Here is a 25929-nt window from a genome sequence, read left to right on the forward strand (position 1 = left end):
AATAACGGACAAAATATAACGAGCGAGCTCGTTTTAGAGGAGATACATCTCGTACTCAGATAAAAACAAGTTGAGAATAATCATGCATACTCATGGATAATGCAACGCTTTCCAACACGTGTTGTCTTCCAACATAATTAATTGGCAGTATGTAAAACGATAGGCAGCTTCGAAGGCAAAATGCGTTTGCACCTTAACAAGTAGTATTTTTTTCTGTGGTTCAAGTCTGGCAGATTGTAGGCACCGCTTCGGTGAATTTGGGCAGTTTTCGAAAGAGTTAGTCCCCAATTGAAACACAACTTTAAGGAATTCCCTCCCATCGACTATCTCCCAAGTTCCCGAAAACCTCGCTTAGTAACAAACAAAAGCACTATCATATCGTATTCACTAACACCTGAAAAAAAGTTCCGCTTGACATTACGGGCCTCTGGGTGTGCGCTAAGGAACCGTGGTTTTTAAAAGAAATGCCGGTTTCCTTGATCTTGGATCGTCTTAACGAGAGTTATCGCAACCCCGTCTGTTACGGACAGAGGGATCATGCGTAGGCGTTCACCCTCAGTTGGAAAGCACGAATAACCACGGACAAAATATACAGGCAGCCATTTTTGACGCTAAACATTCTTGAGGATAATTTGTCACCAGAAATGTTGACCGACTCCTCACATTTTAAAACAACGAGGTAACAGCAATGCCGGTGTAACCCTGTGCGGTTTCAGATGCTGTGCATTATTCGTTGTGCCGCTCAAATATTCACCACGACCACCGCCATCGCCTGGTTAACGTTGCTGGATTGTCACTAAACCAAAAAGGTATTTTCCATGTCCTCTCTGTCGCTACGTTGTCTTTTGTTATGAGAGCATGCATTATTGCTTCATGAGGGCAAGCATTCTGGCCCATCTATGTTCACGAACCGAAATTAAACGTGCTCCTTAAGTACAACGCTCATGAGCGTTCAGTATTCGTACGTTGAGAGAAAATTACATGCAAGTATTCTACCAAACACGCACATAATACCGCATCTCACAACAGATATCGGAATCTAAACAGGATATGCTTGGATGGGCAATCTCATTTATCGTCAGATCTGTACTGTATAACTACCGTACCATCGCAAGAAGCCCATGAAAAAGAGCCTAACAGCTTATTGGGCCCTTCCGGCAGAAATAAATACAATCTATCTGAAGCCAGGCAGGGATGAGTCTGGATCGTGCAAGGATGTGTGATCACCACGCACAAACTCGATGTCACGGTGCTTGCGGGGGGCGCGAAACAAGGTGGGCAGGATTGGGCGGTGCGGAGGAAACAAAACCTCTGTGTTTTCCGCCGACATCAACCGTCACCACCCAGCGTGGTGAAGTAAGTAACTCCCACGGCACACACAGGCACGGGGAGGGGGCCACATCCAGTAGTGAGCTGACAATCGGGCGACACAAGTGATGGTACATGAGCATTGCACCAAAGCATTTGGTGGCTTCATTCTCATTACTGCTTCAGGACCATCCGCACAACTGTCGGAAAAGAGACGCATTCATTTTTAAAACGTGTGAATCGCAATTAAAGGCATGTTTTAAAAAATATTATCTCGATAATAACGCTGCTAATGTGCGCCCGTGTCTGTTCACGTATGCTGTGCAAGGGGCTGAGCGAGGAGGAGGTGGAGAAAAGGAAAATGAAGTCTGCATTGTTTTCAAAAACGCTGTAATTAAAATACAATGGGAATTTACCATTTGCATAATTGGCTTTTGTAAAATACAAAAGAAATTTGTTACAACTAATCATCCTTTGAGTTAATTAAAAATTTGTTTTTTGTGCACTACACATTTGCACACAATCATTATTCATTCACATTTTAACGCAAAAAGAGACAATTGTCAAGGTTTACCGAGGTATATTTTTGCGCAGTTTTATAAAAAAAAAAAGAGGAAGCACTGGCGCAGTGGTGAGGACATTACGCAATGAACCCGGTGACCCGAGTTCAATATCTGGAATTTTCCCAAAGTGAAAAACCAAATTTAACACGAAGGTTTTGCGTTCATTCATTAAACCATCAGGCTAAGACCACCAACTTACTACACCTGAGACGGTCGCTGCATCGCGCGCTTTCAGATGCGCTTCTGCGGCCGTCTGGAACACCTCTTCCGATATTAGAAAGCCACTGGAGCTATGCACTTTCAAATCATCGAGATTGAAAACGAATTTCTTTAGAACAGCTTTTTGTGTTTAGTTCGTTGTCCTTCCCCCACACCTCCGATTAGCACGGTAGGCTACATACGGTGCGAAAGAAGTTCAACATCGAAATATACATAAATCACGTGTGGTTGAAACCTGGATTGGATTCTCAGCGGTATGGGCTTGGTGCTCCAAATCCAAGCGATGGGCCAACGGAGGGGGAAATGCCACTCTGACACCCTGGCCATCCGGCCACCTTACTCGGCATCACTTTTGCAATACACATAGGAAGCGGTAATTTTCACTATCTCCCTATTTATTTTACCAGGTAAGGCCCACTGAGCTATGCAGCTGTTTTTCAGAAGCGACCTGGCCACAAATTATAGCTCAATGAAGTGGCTTATCATTTGGAAAATGATAACAGGCAAATACTCTAAACGCATGCTTCTAAATGTGGAGAAAAAAAATCGGACCTGGATAAAAAAATCCACGCAACCACGGGGAGAAAGAGAACATGCAGACTCCAAATAAACAGCAGGCGTCAGAGTCGGGATCAAACCCACAACCTCCTGTATACCAGGCGAGGTAGTTAACATCTCCTCTTCCGCTGCGTTCATCCATGGTCGCGTGACCAGGGGAGGGTGGCGGGGGTGAAGATGACAGCGGTGCTAAGATTTTCCCACGGCTGGCGTCACCGTCGCTGGCGCCAGGAGCAGCAACTTCCCGCAAAGCCCGGCACGCACGCCGCCCTCGGCGGGCACCACGTACGTGGTGCCGTCCACTTGGCGCCGGGGGTCGAACTCGAGCAGCTGCCCGTTGCTCTCCGCCACTCGGTCGAAATCCCAGAGTCGATGGCGCACGCTCTTGCCTTGCTTGGCGAGCAGGTAAAGGGCACGCACCTGGGACGCGGGGCGGGTTGAGGGCGCACGCGCGTGCACAGGCGGTGTTAGTTCCGTCGGAATTTTTCACTTCGGTTGTGGTCTCGAGTCGAGTGGAAGATAAACAACCCATGGAATTTTAATCAGGCCTTTCTGTGCGGATTTCATTCATTCTGTAAAATACAGCGGTAGTTAGGTATTAAACGTTGGTGTGATGGGTGGGAGTTTTCCACCCACACCCCTCCAAATATTATCAGGTAAATCCATCAGTGATCTCTGTAACTATTTGCCAAATACGGACAGAGACAATGACCATTTTTATCGTCTTCCTCAGAGCACTGCGGTCTTGAAGAGAGTTCATGAGTTATATCTTAAGTCTACGTCTCCGTTCAGGCTCAATAAATTCGTCTTGTCATAGTCCCGTTGAAATCTTAGAGGTGAGCAGCAGTCTTCAAGTCACGGTCAAGTTTGATGATTTTCATCCACTCAGTCATGCTTGCCTGAAAAAATAAATAAATAAAAATCCCACTTGGTTGACAAATAGTTTGGCCACTGTTTTCGGGGGGGGGGGGGCGGGGCGAGAGAGCGCGGGGTCACAGGACAACGTTCGCATCAGCAAGCGGGGATGCCTCCTGATGGATGCCTCGGGAGGAGGAGTATGGGTAACGATTAATACGGCTCTGGCATTGCCTAGTGGGGGGTGGGGGCATGGAGACTGATCGAGATTTGAAACAGGTACCCGCTTGGCGAAATTGGCAAAGCTCAGAACGATGGGGCATTTATTCGTAATTAATTTTTGCCGTTTCTGAAAATAACTATTGCCGCAATGAGTCATTGGATCCGTTTGATAAAAGCAGAGCATAAGAATTGATTTTGCAATAACTGGCTCATTAAATTCAGATTTTCTTGGCTTATTTTATTTCATTCTTACCGGTCACTTTTCTCGCCTCCCTTCCCTTCATCCTTTTCATAATAGTTGTGTTACCCAATCTCCTCTCTTTTTGTCATCCCTCTCACATCCATTCCACTTAACTGTTTTAAGATTTTACAAAACCTATTAAAAAAAACTTCCCAACACCACCTACATTTTTCTCGGCATCCTTAATATAACATCCTCACTCTTAAAAAAAAAAATTGTAATGTGATGATCACACGTGCTATCCAAAATGGTCGACAGGTCGTGATTTGAAATTCTGAACCTGTAGTCCAGGCGCAGAGAACAACTCCTTGACTCTCTCCTCTGCAGATTCTGCGGAATACAGCCCTGGCGTCCCTGCAACTTCCTCGAAACACGGCTCCACGTCCGACCAATCCACGCCAAGCAGAGCCCCTGAAATGACAGAGCATTGTTAAACCGCTGACGCAGGACGAGTCGCTAGAAGGGCTGATGGCGGGCGGTCGAAACTAATGGCGAGAGTGCCAGCCAAAGGAGGGAATATGCTCAAGGTCGAGAGGATGATCCACAGGAGCGTATAAGTCAGCGCGTATTCAGGTGCTACCTGGAACGCCACGGTGGCGAGATGTTAACTACCTCACCTGGTATACGGGAGGTCGTGCGTTCGACGCTGACGCCTGTATATTTGGAGTTTGAATGCTCTCCCCATGTGAATTTTTCTGGTTCCCCTGGTTTTACCCTCCAGAATTAAGAAACTATGCATTTAGAATATTTGGCTGCTATAAATTTCCACGTGATAAGCCACTTCGTTGAGCTATGATTTGTGGCTCAGTGGGTCTTACCTGGTAAAATAAAAAAAAGTTTCTAGTAGAAATACGTCGAAGGATTGAGAGAGATGGCACCGGCTTTGGGAGGCTTTCATCTAGCAGTGGCCAGATCATGGCTGATGATATAAATGCCGGTGATATTAGTGTTACCATTAATTACCACGAAGCATTTGCAAATACGATGTTTTACATATATGCTGATAACATCTTGAGTAATTTCGTGGTAGAAATCAATGCAGGTTATCACAATTGGGCAACAAGTTGACGGACATTCGTTTTCTATTGAAACTAAAGAAGGGTGATGATATTTTGCGCACAGCCACGTCGGTTTGTTTGACCATACTTCACCGAGCCGGTCGGTGTGTGGCTGAGTGAAGGTGGGGAGCCCACCCTCCCCCCCCCCCCAGATGGGTTAATCTCTCACCTCACCACCCATGTCAGCCCGGGGACAGAAATCAAACTTTAAGAGAATGCATTTTTTTGTAATAGGTTTTTACCCTTTCAACTGGTACAAAACTGACACCTTTATACAAGAGATCATGTTTGCAATAACCACAACACAAGCAGTCAAAATGCAAACAAAAAGAAACAACTCTGATGATGATAATGATATGCACTGTCCTTGAAGTTGATTGGTCCACACCCGAGACAGCTTTCCTTAGAGCCTAGTCTCACATGGTCCTTGAAGTTGATTGGTCCACACCCGAGACAGCTTTCCTTAGAGCCTAGTCTCACATGGTCCTTGAAGTTGATTGGTCCACACCCGAGACAGCTTTCCTTAGAGCCTAGTCTCACATGGTCCTTGAAGTTGATTGGTCCACACCCGAGACAGCTTTCCTTAGAGCCTTTTGGCGTCATCTGGTCCAACACCAATGGAGACTAGGCTCTAAGAAAAGCTGTCTCGAGTGTGGACCAATCAACTTCAAGGACAGTGCATATCATTATCATCATCAGAGTTGTTTCTTTTTGTTTGCATTTTGACTGCTTGTGTTGTGGTTATTGCAAACATGATCCCTTGTATAAAGGTGTCAGTTTTTGTACCAGTTGAAAGGGTAAAAACCTATTACTATATTTTGCCACTGGTAAAGGAGGTCTCATAGTGTTAATGCATGTTTTCTTTTTTATCTGATATTAAACCATGTATATGGCAGGTTTCCACCCATTATAAATTAATCTAGTTTCAAGCATGCGCCGCGTAATCACCACATCATCCCGAACACGTCCCAGCATTAGTTTAATGGCCCCTCTATCCTGGACCATCTGTACACCCATTAATCGTATGCACTCATAACCTGTTTGTCTGCAATTTTACTTTTCAATATACAATAGTTTAATTTTACAACATGCACGCAGTAACCTAGTTTCAAATTACATCTTTAACGGTAAATTTCAAATCAATGAAAGCTCATCCTCTGTTGATCTTTGGTATTTATTGTGCAATTGCTACGAATACTGAGCATCCGGTGATATTTTAATTCCCAAGTCAAATGTAGTCTACTCATTAAGTGTATTACAGGCCACTGCATTCTCACTGATAAATGTGGCTAAGCTAAAGGGGAGTGGTGGCGCAGTGGTTAACACACTGTGCTGTATACCTGACAAATCCGAGTTTAATTCCCAAGCAGGTTTGACATCAGTGGTGATATCTGAACTGGTCGAGGGCCCCACCACACTCATTTCTTTAGAACGGTTGGAAACGTACGGTGCGAAAAAAAGTTCAACATACATACCACCAACATGCACTGATCAGCATGGTGAAATATGGTCAACGACCCCGAAAATCACACGGTGTGGGGAGGCATTAATCAAGCAAATAAATATTATTGTTGCGTAACTAATTCTATTGAATATTTGCTGTAATGAATCTTACGCAATGTATTAAGTAGCTATTGCTTATTCTTGGTTCTTTCGGTAAAGTCACGTGGATTTCACACCTGATGATGATGATTGCTTGTGTTGCAGTCGAAACATCGTGAGAATTTTCATTGTTTTATATTTTTATTATTTCCCTTCTACGTGACTTTACCGAAAGAACCAAGAATATGAATCCCTGCAGTCACGAAAGCTTTAAATAAAAATTTAGCTATTGCTTCTTTGACCCAAGTCACAATAAATGCTTCGTTACTCCAGTGCTCCCCCATTTTTTTTATTGTATAACCTATGCAAAATACACATTGGTACGCATGAGAAATTTGGTTCTTTTAGCATTAAAATTGCGAAGGAATATAGATTGTGTGCAAATGTACGGTGCACTACAACAATTTTTTTAATTAACGCGAAGGATGGATTTGTCGTGGCCATCTTTGTTCGGGTAGCCGACCGCTGAGGCCGCAAATTGTTTCAGAATCCAACCCCCCCCGCGAATCTCAAATACGACTCCGATAAACTCGTCGCAAAGTACGCACAACCGCGATTGTTGTAAAGCACTGCGGACATTAAGCGGTGACTGTAACACGAGGGTGCCCTGTGCAGACAGTGACGCGTTGCGGCTTACCGGTCACGACCGCCCAGTGAGCCTTGTGACCGCGCTTGTTACACGGCTCGTAGTTGCTGTCCGAGTCGTATCTGAGGTTCCGCGTCAAGGGGCTTGGGGGGCTGTGGCATTTACACTATGAGACATCTCCTTTTACCAGTGGCAAAATATGGTAGTAGGATTTTACCCTTTAAAATGGTACAAAAAACTGACACCTTTATACAAGGCATCATGTTTGCAAGAACCACAACACAAGCAGTCAAAATGCAAACAAAAAGAAACAACTCTGATAATGATAATATGCACTATCCTTGAAGTTGATTGGTCCACACCCGAGACAGCTTTTCTTAGAGCCTAGTCTCCATTGGTGTTGGACCAGATGACGCCAAAAGGCGTTTGTTTGCATTTTGACTGCTTGTGTTGTGGTTATTGCAAACATGATGCCTTTTATAAAGGGCTATGGCATGTTGCACAGCATTCGCTTACTCCGATTAGCGCGGCTGGCTACGTACGGTGCGAAAGAAGTTCAACATGCTGTACATAAAATACAGAGAGCGCTGGGTGGATAAAATGGAGCGACTTGGTACAGTGGGGAGCACACAGGTTGTCACGTCCACCAGTCGTCTCAGTCAGTTAACCTATAGCACCGGAGTTTGTCCCGTAACCTCTTGCCACCAGAGATCCTTCCACACTGCACGTGGCTTTGAGGTGCACTGTGCCTGGCACGAGCGCCGTGGTGAGGTCACCGCTATTTCGCGCAGAATGCGGAGATCCTTGTTGTTGTTGTGAGCCAATGCCCAAGAGGTCGGTGCTTGAGGGCATTCGCTTACTCCGATTTGCACCGTTGGCAATGTACGGTGCGAAAGAAGTTGAGCGTACTGACATGCGTATGTTTAGATTATTTTGCTGCTATAAGTTTCCACATAAGCCACTTTGTTGAGCTATACTTACTGGGCCAGGTCGCTTCTGAAAAAAGAGTTATATAACTTAATGGGCTTTACCTGGTAAGATAAAAAAAATAGTTAAGTTTCAATTGTGTCTATTTTTATGTGATTTGTTTAACCTTTCCTATAGTTTCCACTGCTATCGCGTTTTTATATTTCTTGTTATTTATAACATTCTGACCCCGCGTGCACCGACTGGACATCTGTGAAAAAGAGCTTCATAGCTCATCGGATTCCTCAAGTATAAACAAATATGGATTCCAAAATAAATATTCTGATTCCGATTCTGACAGACACACATTAGGACAGGCGCACGCGGCCGGGGACGCGCGAGGAGATGCGTTACGTCGCTTGCAGCGCGCCGCGGGGCACACCATACCACTCTTGGTGCAATGTCCCAACGTATCTGCTCTTGCGGCGAGAACGGGGGGAGGGGGGGGGCTCAGCCACAGTTCACGAACAAGAGAAAAGCAAAAGCTGCGGCGATGTCTCGTGACTCATTTCTTTAGAACTGCTTTTTGCGTCTAGTTTTTTGTACTTCCCCCACACCTCCAATTAGAATGGTCGGCTACGTACGGCGCGAAAGAAGTTCAACATGCGTATAGACGTACGTGACACTCTGGCGCAAAATGAGCAAATACGTTCACCGCTTAAGACCACAATGTACACAGTGAATAACGCAATCACAATCATTTTTCAGTCCATTGCTGTGAATGAAAGTCTCCCTATGCCGTGTTGGTCATGGGGGGTTGCTTGAACATACCGTGCTGGTCAGTACGGTTTGGCGAGTGGCGGGATGGCGACAAGAGCCATTGTAATAACACTCACCGCTCATGTCAGCCACGGCTGCGAATCAAACCTCAGGCCGCCGGGTGCACTAACCACTACGCCGCCGTCACACCACCACGGCCGTGCAACAATAAATACATCGGATTGATGAATAATCGATACGTGTCGTGTAAGAATCTGTTTGTCCATTCATATAAGTTGCTTAATTGGTTGGTGAGGTGCTACGGTCGTGAGTAGACTGTGCTATGAAGCCAGCAATCCACGTTGTATTTTAGGCCAGTGGCGAGCGTCGTCTGTGCCGAACGTGGACTCCTCCTTCTCAAAGCCGCACGAAACAAAAGTATGAGTTGGTGATGCTGCGTCGGCAGTTTAAGCACAATTGACAACAACGAAAACACAACTCGCCACATTTTTCGCCGGCGCTGGGGTCTTCAAAGGCAAAATAAATCAATAAAAAGAGCTCACGTTCGGGGCAACGGCCGACATTTGTGTGCCACGAAGAAGAGCCGCTACCCCAAGCGTCGCCTGTTACTTATCTTTTCTTTTCAGGCCACAGTGTTATTGACTCCTGTGTTGACTTTGTTGTTGTTGACTAAAAGTATGGTCAAGTATGGTCAAGCAGCCACATGTACAATTAATATATTCCTGAATCGAACCGTAGGCCCTGGATCGTGGTAGTTCGTCAGATCGCGCGGGGGGGGGGGGGCAAATTGTCACGTGCCGAATATACAGTGACAACGGTACTTAAATTTACAAGAAAAACTAATGGGCTGTGCTTGCAGTGGTGTTCAAGCACAAATTAAAAAATAATCATGCATTTCACCATTAACACTGCCTTACAAAAGAAAAAAAAACAGGCTGACATTTTGCCCTTCTTCAGAGCAGGTATATAAGCGGGTAATTAAAATGTGAACACCTGAAAATGTCATTACCAATGGCCAGAAATAACCGAAACTGTTTCAGACACAGCACGCATCTAATTGGGGAGGCATAATATGTATGCAAATGCTTGCGGTTTAAACAGGAACATTAAACCACGGGAAACGAGGAAGAACAATTATGCACACGCATGGATTAGGTAACCCATTCTGACATATTTGATGATTAGAGGTATTAATGGTAGTGCTCGCCAGGCATGCAGGAAGCGGTCCGTCCGTCCGCGCAGGCCGTAACGAGACCACGGGGCTCGGATAGCGGCTCTGCCAGGGAGTGTGCCAGGAGTAGCGCAAGTCCACCCATCAGCAAAACAACTTTGCAGGAAAGTATCGGTCATTTTTGCATCATCTTTATGACAGTTATCATGCCCCTGCCCCTGGTACAGACGGACAGAACTAATGCACAAATGCTTTCAAGCAGATCTGGAAAATGTTTAAAAAAAAAAAAATGCAGCTCAGCAGCAGAAAGGATACGGTATGAGAACGGGCTGTCCCCGTACGAGATGCTCAATAATGAGGCTTCGGTTTTCTCCCAGCATGCCGTTCTGCAACAGTGTCACTTGACATCCGTACAGGTCCTCAGCCAGTCGTGACATATCGAAAGCTGCAACAACGGAAACATTGTAATCAACGTGATCATCGGTGGGCGGATTATCCAGGTCTCGGATTATCCGTGTTTGTAAATACATATATTTACATGCACAATAGTTTAACAGCTGCTGCTCACTCATCGAAGGTCAGTGGCTCAGTGCTCACTTCACCGCAAACGTAGGAAATTAAACAAATATTTGCAGGGCAGCACATCGTACATCTTGTTAGGGTACTTTATACATTTCAATTATTATATGTTCCGCACAGAGACAGCTGCCCCTGGGGGGTCCCCCTTGGCGAGACTGCAGCAGAGCATTGGAATGGTTGAGATGAGATGTGATGAAAGGCATTAAAGCAAGCGCCCTATACATTCAAATCCTTGATCTGTTTTCAATAAAAACAGACAACACATTATGTGTCTTCACATCCATTCTATGTAGTTAACCATAAATATGCTTGTGCAGCCTAATTTACATATGTTTAGCATTATCCGTGGTTTCTTTACCTGAGCCACTCCTCCATTACCTCAGATAATTTACAATATAAACCTTACAAATTTTTAAAAACAAATACCTTCAAACACTGCAAAATATGTGTATCAATCGATTATGCATGATAATTTTTTGTATTAAGCTTACAAGAAGAAAAGCTTTGACTTTTAGTACGTACATGAGTGAATGTCATGCGTAATTTAATTACCCGGGAAAACCCTCGCTTCAAGTCTCGGAAATATTTTTCCCGTTGGGGTTATTGGGGCCTACGCTTGCACGGTGAGCGCTTTGCACATACTCTTAGTTCTTTCGGTAAAGTCACGTAGGTAAAAAATGAAATTAAAATTAATTTAAAAAAAAAATCACGACGTTTCGGAGGCAACACAAGCTTCCATCTTCAGGTGAACGTGAGAGGAAAACCGTCGCACACTTTGCGTCGGCGGTTAACAACGCAAAGGTTTAAAAAATAAAACCTTTATAAATGCTTTTTGTGTTCAGTTTCTTGTCCTACCCCCGCACCTCCGTTAGCACGGTTGGCCACGTACGGTACGGAAGAAGTTCAACATACACACAGGCCAGTTCACAAAAAACTCGCTTCATGCACTGCCTTCTGCCAGTCAAAGCGTTACCACAGCAGGTAAGAGAGTTTGGCACATCTCTACGGGTGCGCTCCAAAGCTACCACATGGTGCTGAGAGAGAACGGGAGGGAGAGCGAGAGAGGGAGAGAGAGAGCAAACGGGAGGTTGCTCTTTCATGGAACATTAATCTCACTCCTTCACTTGGGCCCAGATGGCTTGGAGGGAGAGGGCTTACATGAGAAATGAGTGTGTTTTATTAAACACCGAGTTAAAATTATCAACAGGGTATATAGATAACCTTTCGGTTTGCAAACCTCTTCTTCATTGGGTCCACTTGTAAAATTAACACTTAAATTGATCGCACAAACTGAATTTCTTTTTTTAATTATTATTTTTAAAGAATAAATAACTGGAAATTTAATCCATCTCAGCTGCGGTGTTTAACATCGTCTCAGACCAAGCTTAAATCACATCCTTCTTTAAACTAATCATTCACAGAGTATTTTTATGTTTCGATCGAGAGCGTCTTGCAAGTCCGTAATTGAACTTGGATATAATTACACATGCACGCCTGTAATTCAGAGCTTCGGAGGCCACGGTTGGTGTATTATTTACATTTAAAAACATTCCAAACCCACTAAACTATGCCGGGGCTCAAAGATGGCAGTGCAGCAAGTTGGTTCATGACCCATCTGTGCAGATATTCAAGCGGTTTACGATATCCTCCTCCACACTAAACACTCCTTAAAATATAAACTGGCCAAACATCCCGATACACAAGACTCTCCCGAAAATGCATCTTGAGACTCAGCGAGGCTTTCCCATTTCTATATTTTAAGATCGTCATTTTTGATAATTGGTTTTTTACCCTTCTATCTGGCAACAAAACTGACAAGGAGTCATGTTTGCATAGACCAGAGTTTAGTTTTTTGTTTGCATTATGACTGCAGGTATTGTGGTCTATGCAAACATGACTCCTTGTAAAAAGGTGTCAGTTTTGTTGCCAGATAGAAGGGTAAAAAAAACAATTATCATATTTCTACTGGCAAATGAGGTTCCAATGGTGTGAATCGTAATTCTTGCTGCTGCATCTCTCCGAGCCACAGGGCAAACGCGATGCATTACGCTCCCGATGCATGTGAGGAATGTTGCGTGGAACAATTGATTATTTAAACGATTTACGTGAATCAGCAGTAAATGATATGCTAAACGTTACATTTACGCTAATGGAGCGTACCAAACTGTGCAAGCGAGGTGTAAACATAACAACGAGATGGTAAACAAATGGACGAGATATGCACACAACTTCGCTGCCAGGGCACAGATGCCGAGGTGAATCTATTTTTTCGCGACCAATATCAACCATAAAAGGTTTTTTTGGGTTAGATCACGTAAATATAAATGTGTCGTCAAACCCGCCGCCACCCGACACAGCCAATTCGTAAGGTTTGTCATGTAAACAAAACAAGCCAATGCGTTACAAGTACAACACACCAGTGTGTTGGAGAGTAAACCCACAACATTTACACTTTTACTCTCCAACACACTGGTGTGCTGCACGAGCAACTCATTGGCGCGTTCTGATCACGTGACAAACCTTACTAATCGGCTGTGTCGGGTGGTGGCGGGTTTGACGACACATTTATATTGACGCGATCTAACCCAAAAAAAACACCTCTATTGTGTTCTAGATTTGAAGCTTTCGTGACTGCAAGGATTCATATTCTTAGGTTTTTTCGGTAAAGTCACGTAGGTAAAAAATTAAAATTAATAAAAGTAAAAAAAAATCACGACGTTTCGGAGGCAACACAAGCTTCCGTCTTGATGCAGCTGTCGTGCTGTGACGGTTCCGCTTGAAGACGGAAGCTTGTGTTGCCTCCGAAACGTCGTGATTTTTTATTTAACTTTTATTAATTTTAATTTTTATTTTTTACCTCTATTGTGAAATCTTTTTGAGCACTCGTTGATTCCGTTTCCAAATTCTGGCCCCCGGCGCTTTCATCGATCTGGCCAGTTCGTCTGCGGGGCACACGTCGCTCATCGCTGCTCGACTCCTTTCCTCGAGCTTTTATGTTTCATAGCGGATCATCTGTACGACAGCCATTGCGCCCCACCCCCCCACACCACAGGCACGCGCTCGACGCACAGGCAGACCGAGAGAGAGAGAGAGCGAATGGATCAACGCTTATCGCAACGTCTGTTGCGGAGAGCGTTAAGGAGACACGCGCACCTGAGAACATCTCTCCCTGGGCAGTGTAGCCACGCTCCTTTGCGGTCTGAAAGATGGCATCCAAATCCGGGCGACGGCCGGCGGGGGCCACCAGACACCCCGCCATGTGCAGTGCCACGAGGCCGCATCTGCGAAGACGACAAAGATCCCCCGGGTAGCCTTCACACACTGTTGGGGGCAAGGGCTGTGTTAGCGAGCACTTAACAAAGGCCGGAACGGCACAGGAAGGGGTGGGAGGCCAGCACCACGCCCGGCCGCCTTTATCCCCCTAGTGGCGATGTTTACACACCGCAACAGGTACTAATTTGAGGCTCAGTCGACCTAGGGGAGGCCTAGTACCGGTTCAGATAATCGTCACTGGCGTTGGCCGTGAGCGTGAATCGAACTCGGGTCGCCGGGTTTGTAGCGCGGTGCGCTGACCACTGCGCCAAAACAGTGTGTGTGTGGGTGCAGGCCACATCTGCACACACGCACAAATATAAATATTCCCCACACAGCCGACACAGGCTGTTCCGGCAAGTGTTGTTAGCGAGCACCTGTTAAGGCCACCGCGGCACAAAAGGGAGTGTTTTCACAAGCACCACACCACGACTTTGTTGAGCTGTGCGGGTGAGCGGAATGGGATTTTTGGGTATCCGTGTGGAATGATACGATATGTGGCAGCGTACCCTGATCTCAGTTCTTTGTCCCACCATGGGCTAGCTGCAGGCTGACTTCATAGTTCAAACGCGATTCAAGTTTGCATTGTTCTAACTCATTCACTTTCATGCCCTGCAATGAACGTGTATACGGGAACGCATCCGCCGCATTAAATTAATTATTTTAATTATTTTCCATTTTTTCCTACGTGACTTTACCGAAGAAACCAACGAGTATGAATCATTGCAGTCACGAAGACTTCAAATCTAGAATTAAATGACGAATTAATGTATACGGCACCTAAACCCGACTGGATCTCAAGATGCTGTACGAGCGGGATGACGTGCGCTTGGTGATGTTGAGAAGGAGGACGACACCTGGGAAGGGGTGCTGATGGACGATCTAGAGCAGCACAATCCTCCCCCATCCACAGGCCCGCCGTACCGTGGTCACCAAACTTACCTGTTCATTATCAATAAGGCCAATGCACGCACTGCATGCGCCTGATGGTTGGTAATCATGGAAAGGTGTAAATCGTGGAGGGGGGCGGCGGGGCGATGGGGGGGGGGCGATCGCCGGGACTGGAGGAGAGAAAGAGGGCTGTCAAAACAACAATCTTGGGGAAAGGCCAAGAGATGGGAAAAAAAGGAGAGTTTTGCTCAATGACCCGGTGCATATGCAGACAAAAACCCAAGGTGCAGGGCCGGAGAGAGGATGCAGGGAACTCTTAATCAAGAACGTGCCGCCCTTGGGCAGAGAATTCGAAAGAGAGAGGGCATAAAAGAGAGAGGGCATGAAAGGCGAAGGTGTTTTGATGGAGGGGGACAGCCCATCACAGGCGTAAAAAGAAGCCGGGCGTCTTAAATCCTGGACTTGAAGAAGCAGTCAGCCATGCAGATGGAAAGAAGTATGGAGTTCTAGACAGCGGGAACGGGGGAAGCATCAGAGAAGAAGTGATCTACCCATTGATCAGAAGTTGACTGGCATCTTTGACGACAGACCTTTGTTGCCAGAGGCATCAACATTTTTTGTAACCCAAAAAAAAAACCTCCAAAATATCCTTAGAAGGGCTGCCAACCTCACAAGCGTAGGGAGAGAATCTGATTCTCAGATGCCACAGCAAAAGCATTCTCCCAGGCTCCATGCCGTGCATGAGGCTAGGCTGCGAAGAGAATACAGATTTGCGGCTCGTATTGGAATTTCATTTTCACCCCAACACACAAAGGAATGCCCAAATGCCCAGCGCTTATAAGGGTAAAGTTTAATCTTCGTCAAGTCGATACTCATTCATAACTAACGAGTTCACTCTTCAGTAATATCCGATGCAAAATCAATTAGTCCTGCGAGCATGATATAATAATGCGGTGTTTTTTTGTGAAACATTCCATAAGCAATACACCGAAACATCATGTAAAATGGGGTCAAGCGCGTCTTTTTTTAATCTACAATTATTTTCGCAGGGAAGGATGACTTAGTCTGATGCAATGTATTATATAAGGGTCCTGCTGCACTGGGTTGTTTGTGGCCAATAAAAGTTATTAGCCACGATTTACGTCGGGGGGGTGAGTTCCTGAAAGGTGCGACGACGAATATTGAACGACGCCAATCAAAGCGATTTACAGGGTGGAAGTGGTGGTGGTGGTGGTGGTGGAGGTGATGGTGGTGGTGGTGGTGGAGGAGGAGGAGGAGGAGGAGGAGGTGGTGGTGGTGGTGGAGGAGGTGGTGGTGTTGGTGGAGTTGGTGGAGGTGATGGTGGAGGTGGTGGAAGAGGAGGAGGAGGAGGAGGTGGTGGTGGTGGTGGTGGAGGAGGAGGTGGTGGTGGTGGTGGTGGTGGTGGAGTTGGTGGAGGTGATGGTGGAGGAGGTGGTGGAGGTGGTGGTTGTGGTGGCGGCGGCGGCGGTGGTGGTGGAGGAGGTGGTGGTGGTGGTGGTGGAGGTGGTGGTGGTGGTGGTGGAGGAGGAGGTGGTGGTGGTGGAGGTGGTGGTTGTGGTGGCGGCGGCGGCGGTGGTGGTGGAGGAGGTGGTGGTGGTGGTGGTGGAGGTGGTGGTGGTGGTGGTTGTGGTGGTGGTGGCAGCTGGGGGGGCGACGGATAACGAGAGAGAACGGACGGTGCAGTCAGCGACGTGCGTGCGGTGTTTGAGGCGACGCAAGTCGGCTAGCGAGCGCTGTTGATGATAAAGTGACGACGTGTTTGTGAACCGATGCAAAAGGGGGTGGGGGGGGGAGAACGTACACCGGAGCTATCACTGTAGCGCGAGTGAGTCTTTGGTTTCATGCAGAGGAAGGAATCGGAGAACCCGCAGAAAGCCCATGACATGTAGGAGGGGGCGACACTCGAAACCACCATCTCCCAGCCACACCTCGCAGCCCCCCATGCGCACAACACCCGGTAAACTGAAGCTACTAAACTTTGTATTTTTATTTTACCAGGTAAGATCCATTGGGCCACAAAGCTTTTTTTCAGAAGCGACCTGGCCACAAACGATAGCTCAACCAAGTGGCTTATCACGCAGAAATTTATAGCAGCCAAAATACTCTAAATGCATGTTGTTGATTCTAAATGTGGAGGGAAAAACCAGAGGACCTCGAGAAAAATCCATGCGACCACGGGGAGAACATGCAAACTCCAAATATAGAGGCGTCAGGATCAGGATCGAACCCGTGACCTCCTGTATACCAGACGAAGTAGTTAACATCTCGCCACCGTGGTCACCAAATACAAACCAAGTTGACCTCTGCTTTGCATCCAAGATCTGGAAAAATAAGGTGTGATTTATTCCGAGTTTTTATAATATCACATCACTGCTAAGCAATATACCGTAAGCCGGTTATTACATTTGCTCACATTGCACATGTGAATTTTGTGCTTATTTATATGGATGAGTCATCGCCATATCTTCACATTTACACACCTCTGTGGCCATACAAAAACTACAGATTTTGTGCAATGTAGCTGCAGGACACTGCTGTGAAAGCTATCTGAAAAGGCAATGTACTCAGCATCACTGGGTTGCATAATCAGGTGCGGATGTCGATGGGTGACTCAGAGGCACTGAGCCATTACCACTAAAAACCTGGGTTCAAATACAGGTCTTGGCCAACTTAAATTTTAACTGGGTTACATGTGCAGTTAGTTGATAATCTTAGCCTGTAGGTAAAACATTTAAATTAATAAAAGTAAAATAAAATAAAAATCACGACGTTTCGGAAGCAACACAAGCTTCCGTCTTCAGGTGGAACCGTCACAGCCCGACAGCTGTATCAAGTAAATGAGAGATTACAGGAGATACCACTCCGTATATATAATGGTTGAGGTGGGGAGGGGGGGAAGGGGCAGGGATGGCCCACTCTCATTTACTTGATACAGCTGTCGGGCTGTGACGGTTCCACCTGAAGACGGAAGCTTGTGTTGCCTCCGAAACGTCGTGATTTTTATTTTATTTTACTTTTATTAATTTTAATTTTTTACCTACGTGACTTTACCGAAAAAACCTAAGAATATGGTTCAACCAACTTTACAAAATCCCTCCAACGAGAATTAAAACTTCGGTTGGACTGCCCATATCCCAGACCCGTCTAGAGCAGGGCACGTCGCCAAGTGCAGTACCCCTCGTCTGGATAAGAGGTCACTTGAAGGGACCTCAGAAGAAGTTCCGTGACGTCTCCTTCCGCAGGCCATCCTCTGGAAGACGGAGACGCACTGCTCTATGAGAGTTCCGAATCGACACTTTGTTTCATGACCTGATGCCAAAATCGGAAGAAAAAAAGTGACGCTCCGTTACCTGCCCAGCCTGTTGAGGCAAGCACTGCAAGTGAGCACCTGTCGTGGCCAGTCTAGCACACGCGGTGGTAATGAGTCAGCAACACATCTAGCCACCTTCGTTTCGAATGTGCCATTTACCACATTGCAATGGGTGCCACAATTTCAGCCGGGTTGACCTAAGAGAAAGCCCAGGCCAATTTTAGACACCAAACTCCGCTGCACTGTTTCCCACCCTGTCGCAGAATTTTCTCGAACACGGTACCGATGATGCATTGCCCTGCTCGTGTTCTGAATTGGCATTTCTTCATATCGTGACTTGATGCCGCAGGTACAACTCGAATAACATTGTCAATATGACAGCATATATATATAAGAAAATAAAAATTAAAATGAAATGTACCAACAACCTGTTACACTCCTAAGGACAACAACGGCAGGGTCAAAATTTCGCTATATTCGAGCATTTACACCAGAAATTACTCAATGAGGATTCTACACACACAGGAGCAATCATCGCCTCCTACTGGCACACTGATGGGCCTGGTCACTCTTGCAAATTAGACTTAGCAATGGTCTCTTGAGCTCTCACCTGGCTAATCAAAACGAGACTTGACACTTGAAAAACAATAAACCCACCACTGCAGCTGCAGACACACCGCTTTGTACAAGAGAAAGGTTGAACTTGTAACTGGGTTCAACACGCCCACAAAGATTAAAAACAATCAACTGAACAAGCAGGCCCCTGGAAGAAAACAAAGCACCCAACGGCAATTCTTGTCAACAGCTCCATCACGCGAACCGTCATTGAGAGGGCAGTCCGGTGACAGCAGCGATCAACTGCCTCTCACTTGGCAACATAGCAAGACTTAACAGTGCACAGCACAATCAGACAATCAGTGTGGCCATGAGAACTCCACGGCGGCATTCGCCAGCCGCCGAACAACACTCGAATCTGTGTTTCACACGGTGGGGGGTGTAACTTCGTCCTCAATGCTGCTGTGATCTCATATTTTTGAAGACACTTCAGATTGTTATGATGCCCCCAAGGTCGGAGCAAGTCGAAGGCTCTCTAACGAGGCCGCGATAACAAAAGATGTGCAGCCAAAATCGCATGGTGTCGGATGAATGGGCACGAACAGTTGTGCAAAGCGATCTTTTTCAAAGCAATGTATATTTTAGTTTTGCTGATAGGAGAGGACGCTAGCAATTCGTGCAAGTTTCTAGGGGGGGGGGGGGGAAAGTGCTTCCCAGCGTATTACAACAACGCTGACGCATAGCTTCTGACATTTTTCTGCCGAGATCTCCGTTGCCCGAGCGCGTTCTCCAACAAACACCGAAGGCGCGCTCTCCCTCCCACTGTGAAGCTACACGGGCCCCCCACCACACCACCCCCCCCGGGGTGCCCAGCTCAGCGCCACATCAGCCCGTAAAAGCTTTCTTCGCAAAGACCTGTCGGGGCGAGCACACGCGACTCGGCAATGCGATGGTACCTTTGTCGCGCGTACATATTTAACAGCCCCCGGAGACGAGGACTGCCGATGGGCGCAAGGAGCACAATTAAGAGCCAGTGGAGCTAAACAAAAGAAAAAGTCAATGAAGCTCAGCGGCGATGGCGATCCCGCTCAGACTGGGAGCGCCGAAGCGTGGCGCACACCGACAACGCGGCCATTCCACCTGTCAACTCCGCAACAGCCAAGAGACGGCCGTGGCAAGAGATGCAACTCTCGTGAGTGACTCTTGAAAGCCACGGCAACGGAGCGCACATCGGAGTGGGGCAGGCAAGGAGCCGGGCTGGCCATTGGGCGTCATGGGCGGTTGACAAGACGCTGTTGATCAACGAGGTGTTCGGTCAATGCGCGCACCAGCGAAGTTTTTAAGTGTCGGTATTACGCCTGAATTGTTTTCAAGTCTGACACGAGGAGAGTCCAAGCTGTTGGGTTGGTCTGTTTTAGCCTGAGGTTGTGTAATCAGTTGCATGTGCAAAGCTCTTCACATCCAGCACCGATGATAGCCCAACAACAAAAAACTTTAATCATCTTCTATAATGGGCAGCAGAAAATGCTGTTTTCATTTCCAGGAAGCGTGTTATTTGCGCAGACATTAAAGCTCCAACTACCTTTTTTTAAGTGTATACCATTATGTGCTGCCACTTTGGTGAAGTGTACAATTTCCCAACAGTCGGAGAAGGAATACTATAAATCTATCCAGCACATATCTTTATCGACAACATGGATCTGTGCCAAAGAAAGTATTTGTGAAAGAAGTACAATAACAAAACCCTCCATTGGTCCGGTCCAGCCACACCACTTTGGCCACGCTCGCTGTGCACGGAAGCTGTTCTCGAGATGGGATAAGACCGAACCAAGCGTAAATATAAATTCTGGGAAAACCCTTTTTTTGTCTCGCCCCCAAACCTGAACCCTACGCCAACCCACCTCGGCGACTGGGTTCAAACGGTCAAACCCCGACCGCAAACACGTGCGGAGATTTTCACCCCGAGACGGAAGGGGAGCGTGCATTTATCATTCACCTGCCCCGCACGGCTGGAACCCGAAATCGCAAAGGTTCACAGCGTGCCAGCCCGGCAAAGAATTAGCAGCGGAGAAAAAGCGAGGATAAAAAAAAAAACTATTGAACATTTATGAAGCGACCCTCCCCCTCCCCCCACGCTTTGGCCTCCCTACCTTGAACCATTCAAACAATCTCACGGTCGGTTGATTGATTCTGAAAAGGTGAGGCTAAAAAGGTCACCCTTGAGGTGAAGTACTACACGGAACAATTCGGGGGGTGGGTGGGGGGCATTCTGTAGTTAAATTGCCGTTTAAGAGGGGTGGCTGCAGAGTTCATGACAGCGCGGGTGTGCTCACCCGTGTAATTTTCACATTTGTAAGCTCCTGGAAATAGTGAAATTAATGTGAAGGACCCCTTAGCACTCCGAGGCGTGTAGAGTTATGTGCCCGCATTTGTGAAGCCCCTGACATTTGGACGCGGCTCGCAGATGGACTTACTGCGGGCCATTCTGTATCACGGGAGGCACGTACTTGTTGAAGAGTAACCACTTTAGTGTCGAATCAAAGCTGCAGTGGAGAAACAAAGACAAAAGACACAACACGCACGGCACATCCTTATTAGTTTTATGCAACGTATGGTTACGAACCACTTGTAACTCTATGCACCTGCACAGCCCCTTTAGTCAATCCACTGCTGGATGAGGGCCTCCTCCATGCTCTACGGGCCCGTGGGGGATATGTTACCATACTTCACCGCGCCCATCAGTGCGTGTTGGTGAAGCGTAGACGTGGCAGAATAGAAGTCTAATACAATATCATTAGACCTCCTTTGCCAGTACCAAAATATAATAAGGTTTTCCCCCTTTTTTCTGGCAACAAAACTGAAACCTTTTTACGAGGAATCATGTCTGCATTAACCACAATACTTGCGGTCAAAATGCAAAAAAAAAAACACTGATAATAAATGCATTGTCCTTGAAACTGATTGGCCCACACCAGAGACGGCTTTCTTTTGAGCCTCGTCTCAATTGGTGCTAGACCAGAGCGTACGTAGCAGTACACAATGGATCATGGGACCTCCTTCGCCAGTACCAAAATATGAGAATAGGTTTTCCCCTTTTTTCTACGCCTTTTGACGTCCTCTATTTTTCAGAAGCGACCTGGTCATCACTAATGAGAGCTCAACCAAGCAGCTCATCACGTGGACATTAATAGCTGCCAAATACTCTATGACTTGTGATGCAAGTTCTAAATGTGTCTGGTCAGAATGTATAAATAGCTGACGAGTCAGCATAGCTTTTTTTAACGTTGTATTTTTTAATGTTGCATTTGTTTTAGCTTTGCGAGTGTGAACGTCATTCTTTTTCTTTTCCACTTTGTTTAAAATGTCGAGGGGTTCCGCACGAACCCCCCCCATCCACCCATCGTGCGGGGGAACACGGCACATCCGCCAACGTTGTTTCAGGAGACGCCGTCCTAACAGACATCCTGAGCCGAGACGACCCTCGGCCCCTCCTCGCCTGCTCCTCCTCTGGCTGAAGATGAGCGCCGGCTCGTCCAAGTCTCCCTCCGTCGCCGCCTGTCCTTCGCTCACGACGCGGCGGATTGAATCGGTCACGGCGTGAAGTCCCGAGGGCGTGGGTAGAGACGGTGGAGGTGGTGGTGGAGGTGGTGGAGGTGGGGGAGGGGGAACCGTTGAGAAGTCCATCGTCCCACCTGCACCTTCCACCTCTTCATTTTCATCCTCCTTGTGCATCATCTTCTATTACTGATCCTGGTCGGGCCCAGACAAGAAACTCATTAAGGATCACGTACAGCACGCATGTTGAAACTCTTTCGCACCGTACGTAGCAAACCGTGCGGACCACCACTGTACTCCCAACCAATATTATTTTATGACATCAGCCCTTTTGTCAGTCCACTGCTGGATGAGGGCCTATCCATGCCCTGTCGGTCGTAGGCTGTGCATTGACCATACTTCACCACGACGGTCAGCGTGTGTTGATAAAGGTGGGCGGAGCACAGAGTGCAGTACAACGATGGCTTTTGCTGCACTGCCCTCTGCTGGCAACGTAACACTAGTGCGCAACGCGTGGCCAGGCTGACCGCTGCTTAGCTTTCTAGATGACAAACCCGAGTTCGCGTATCCGCACCGTCGCGTATTCGCTATGCAAGCTGACAATCCCCCCCCCCTCCCGGGGCATCCTTGGTAACGGAGATGTCCTCCATCTCAGGGTTGTCAGGAAGGAATATTGTCATGAGCTAAGAGATTCTTAACGCCCGATAAGACATCGTCGGTGTGAGAGCCGCCACACCATTTAAAACCAGTGGGGGGGGGGAGGGGGGAGTTACAGCAGCAGGATGATGATGGGATGGGGGGGGGTCACACTTTGTGCACTGTCCATGGGCCGCATGTCCATGGGCCGCATGTCCATGGGCCGCATGTCCATGGGCCGCATGTCCATGGGCCGCATGTCCATGGGCCGCATGTCCATGGGCCGCATGTCCATGGGCCGCATGTCCATGGGCCGCATGTCCATGGGCCGCATGTCCATGGGCCGCATGTCCATGGGCCGCATGTCCATGGGCCGCAAGTCCATGGACCGCATGTCCAGGGGCCGCACTAAAGGCCACCAGGGGCGGTAAGTGGCCCGTGGGGCCTTGCGATTGTTAACACTGCCCTAGGCCGTCCAATTATAACGCATTGCGATAATTAAGCTCATGAACAATTGTGCCAGTCGGTGGCATACCGAACACGCCTGGTGCACTGTTGTTCCTAACGTTGCGCTTTGTATCAGGTGGCAGTCGTTGTTGGAAGATTTGCTGGTTTATCCATATTTTGTTTGTTGCGGTTGCACCCGGCTCCAGGGCCGCATGGCTCACAGGGCTATACCTAATAAATGAAACTTGAAAACCCCACGGCACACACATGCTGGCGCCCTTGCACACAAGACTATCCAGGAGTTTGTTGAACCAAACTTCTCATCTGGTTTCCTGAACCAGACTTCTCATCTGGTTTGTTGAACCAGACTTCTCATCTGGTTTGCTGAACCAGACTTCTCATCTGGTTTGTTGAACCAGACTTCTCATGTGGTTTGTTTCACCAGACTTCTCATCTGGTTTGCTGAACCAGACTTCTCATCTGGTTCAACAAATCATACTACTCATCTGGTGAAACCAACTCCAGTACTGTAAAATATTAAACCACCCTATGACCAAATCGCGCCAGAAATCCGGGCGATCTCATCAGACCTCGGAAGCTCAGCAGGGTTTTTTTTTCTGAGCCTGGTCAGCGCTTTCAGGATCATATTGCGTATTCTATACTGGCGGAATCCGATGAGCTATAAAGCTCTTTTTGCCCACAGACGTCCAGCTTTGATTGGGCCACCACCACAATGCGCGTGGCGGTGTGTGGGCTGCTGCGGGGAGACGTGATGGACGTCACAAGGCGATGCAAACACAGCAAAGTCACATTTTGACTTGAAACTTTCGTAACTGCAGGAATTCATATTCTTGTTTTTTTCGGTAAAGTCTCCGCCTGATGAAGACCGCTTGTGTTGCGATCAAAACGTCGTGGGTTTTTTGCTTTATTTTAAAATTATTTTTATTTAACTATTTTTATCGTGTTTTTTTATTGTTTTCAAATTATGTTTTAAATGATTATTTAATTGTATTATTTAGTTTTTTTATTTTCTATCTACGTGACTTTACCGAAAGAACCAATATTACAGCCAACTCAATTCGCTGTACAGCAACTATGCCCCCAAATCGACGCTCTCCGCCAGCGCCAGCACAGCATTGACCAGCGTGGTGAAGTATGGTCAAACAACGAACCCCTCCCCTTCCATCAATCACAACCAACTTGGTACACGGTGGCGGGAAGGCAGAGGTCTCATCCAGCAGTAGATTCACACGCGACCAGCCACTGAGTAAACCAAGCGACAACCTCTTCGCGAAGACCCGTGGCCTCATCCAGCAGTGGAGTGGACGCACGTGCCCTGCCACAGCGCCGGTCTACACGTGGATGTGACGTCAGTGGATGTGACGTCAGCGGCTGCGGTCGGCGTGAATAATCCCCATTGTAATCGTTGCCTGTCTGTAAGATCTTCGTCGTGTCGGAGCGGCTTCTTCGCTGCTGCTGTCACCACTGGACGGAGCGGGGAGAGGCGAAGCCCCACGGCGCCCCTCGACCCGGGAAGAGGAACGCGGGCCCCGGTCAGCTGATCAACAGCGCGGGAAATACAAAACAAAAAAAAACACTGCACGTGGCCACGCGGGGCATTGTGTTGGGTTGGTACAGATTGTATTGCGGTGAAACAATACTAATACTGGTAGGAACCTCCTGGTACTGGTAGGAATCTCCCGGTTACACCAGCCCACAGGGGATTATTGTGTCCGTCCGTCCGTCGTGCATCAAAAATGGGAGTGGTGGGGCTGGGTGGAATGGGGAGGGTGGGGAGTGGCTGGGTGGGGAGGGGCCTGGTGGGGAGGGTGGGGCTGGGTGGGGGGTGGGAGAGGTGGGGCTGGGTGGGGAGGGTGGGGTGGGGCTGGGTGGATAGGGGAGGGGCTGGGTGGGGAGGGTGGGGCTGGGTGTGGGAGGGTGGGGTGGGGCTGGGTGGATAGGGGTGGGGCTGGGTGTGGGAGGGGTGGGGCTGGGTGGGGAGGGGCTGGTCATCTCGTGGTGCCCTTATAAAACTCAACGTTTAACCTACTCACGCCGGCTTGTGCCCGCCCTCACAGTCGGCCATATTTGCGGAATACACCACGCGGCCGTTGACCCTGGCCATTGACCGAGCAACCCAACGTTCCTACCAGCTCCCTCCGCAGGAATGTGTTATTTTGATTTGAAGCTTTCGTGACTGCTTTGGTTCTTTCGGTAAAGTCACGTAGGTAAAAACATAATATATCATGACGTTTTGATCGCAACATAAGCAATCGGGTGGGACAACCACAGCAAGAAAAAAAAACTGCTGAAGGAGGCGAGAGACAATACTAATAATAGTAGTAGTGGTAATCATAATGGGCTTTAGCCTTTCTGGCGATAAAAACGGGGGCGTTATTAGAACAGGTGTTGTATTGCCAGTGAGGGTGTTAAGACGTCCAAACACTAAGTAGATGCCAAATAAGTATGTATAACAATTGGTGTTTAAACATCTTAACACCTGTTTTATTTACGGAAAATGCTAAAGCCAAATTCTAATTTTATAATTTTTATA

General features: G+C 47.3%; 1 protein-coding gene across 2 annotated transcripts; it reads right to left on the reverse strand.

Annotated features, from left to right (window-relative positions):
• Positions 1-1681: 1681 nt before the first annotated feature.
• On the reverse strand, positions 1682-24878 carry LOC144728804 (actin maturation protease-like). 2 transcript variants are annotated; one of them, XM_078608463.1, is made up of 8 exons: positions 24660-24878; positions 22234-22487; positions 21212-21280; positions 13802-13929; positions 10385-10514; positions 7264-7334; positions 4247-4377; positions 1682-3068 (listed from the first exon to the last, which is right to left on the reverse strand). In XM_078608463.1, exons 2-8 carry the CDS (start codon positions 22470-22472, stop codon positions 2838-2840), a joined length of 999 nt encoding a protein of 332 aa, XP_078464589.1. In that variant the 5' UTR covers positions 22473-22487; positions 24660-24878; the 3' UTR covers positions 1682-2837. The 2 variants fall into 2 exon arrangements, with proteins under 2 accessions (XP_078464589.1, XP_078464590.1); XM_078608464.1 differs by lacking the exon at positions 1682-3068 and adding an exon at positions 3397-3547 and having other exon boundaries at positions 24660-24862.
• Between the last annotated feature and the right edge of the window lie 1051 nt (positions 24879-25929).

Source organism: Lampetra planeri, chromosome 30 (assembly GCF_965212315.1).
Source record: "Lampetra planeri chromosome 30, kcLamPlan1.2.h2, whole genome shotgun sequence".
NCBI lineage: Eukaryota > Metazoa > Chordata > Hyperoartia > Petromyzontiformes > Petromyzontidae > Lampetra > Lampetra planeri.

Bases quoted from the DNA above. Each gene is read 5' to 3' on its own strand.
- LOC144728804 (XM_078608463.1), bottom strand. From the start codon at position 22,472: ATGATGCACAAGGAGGATGAAAATGAAGAGGTGGAAGGTGCAGGTGGG. The intron at 13,930-21,211 runs GTAAGTCCATCT...TCGTCTTCGCAG, and splicing joins GTGATACAGAATGGCCCGCA to ATGCGGCCTCGTGGCACTGC. The intron at 3,069-4,246 runs GTTCAGAATTTC...CCCGCGTCCCAG, and splicing joins TCTCTGCGCCTGGACTACAG to GTGCGTGCCCTTTACCTGCT.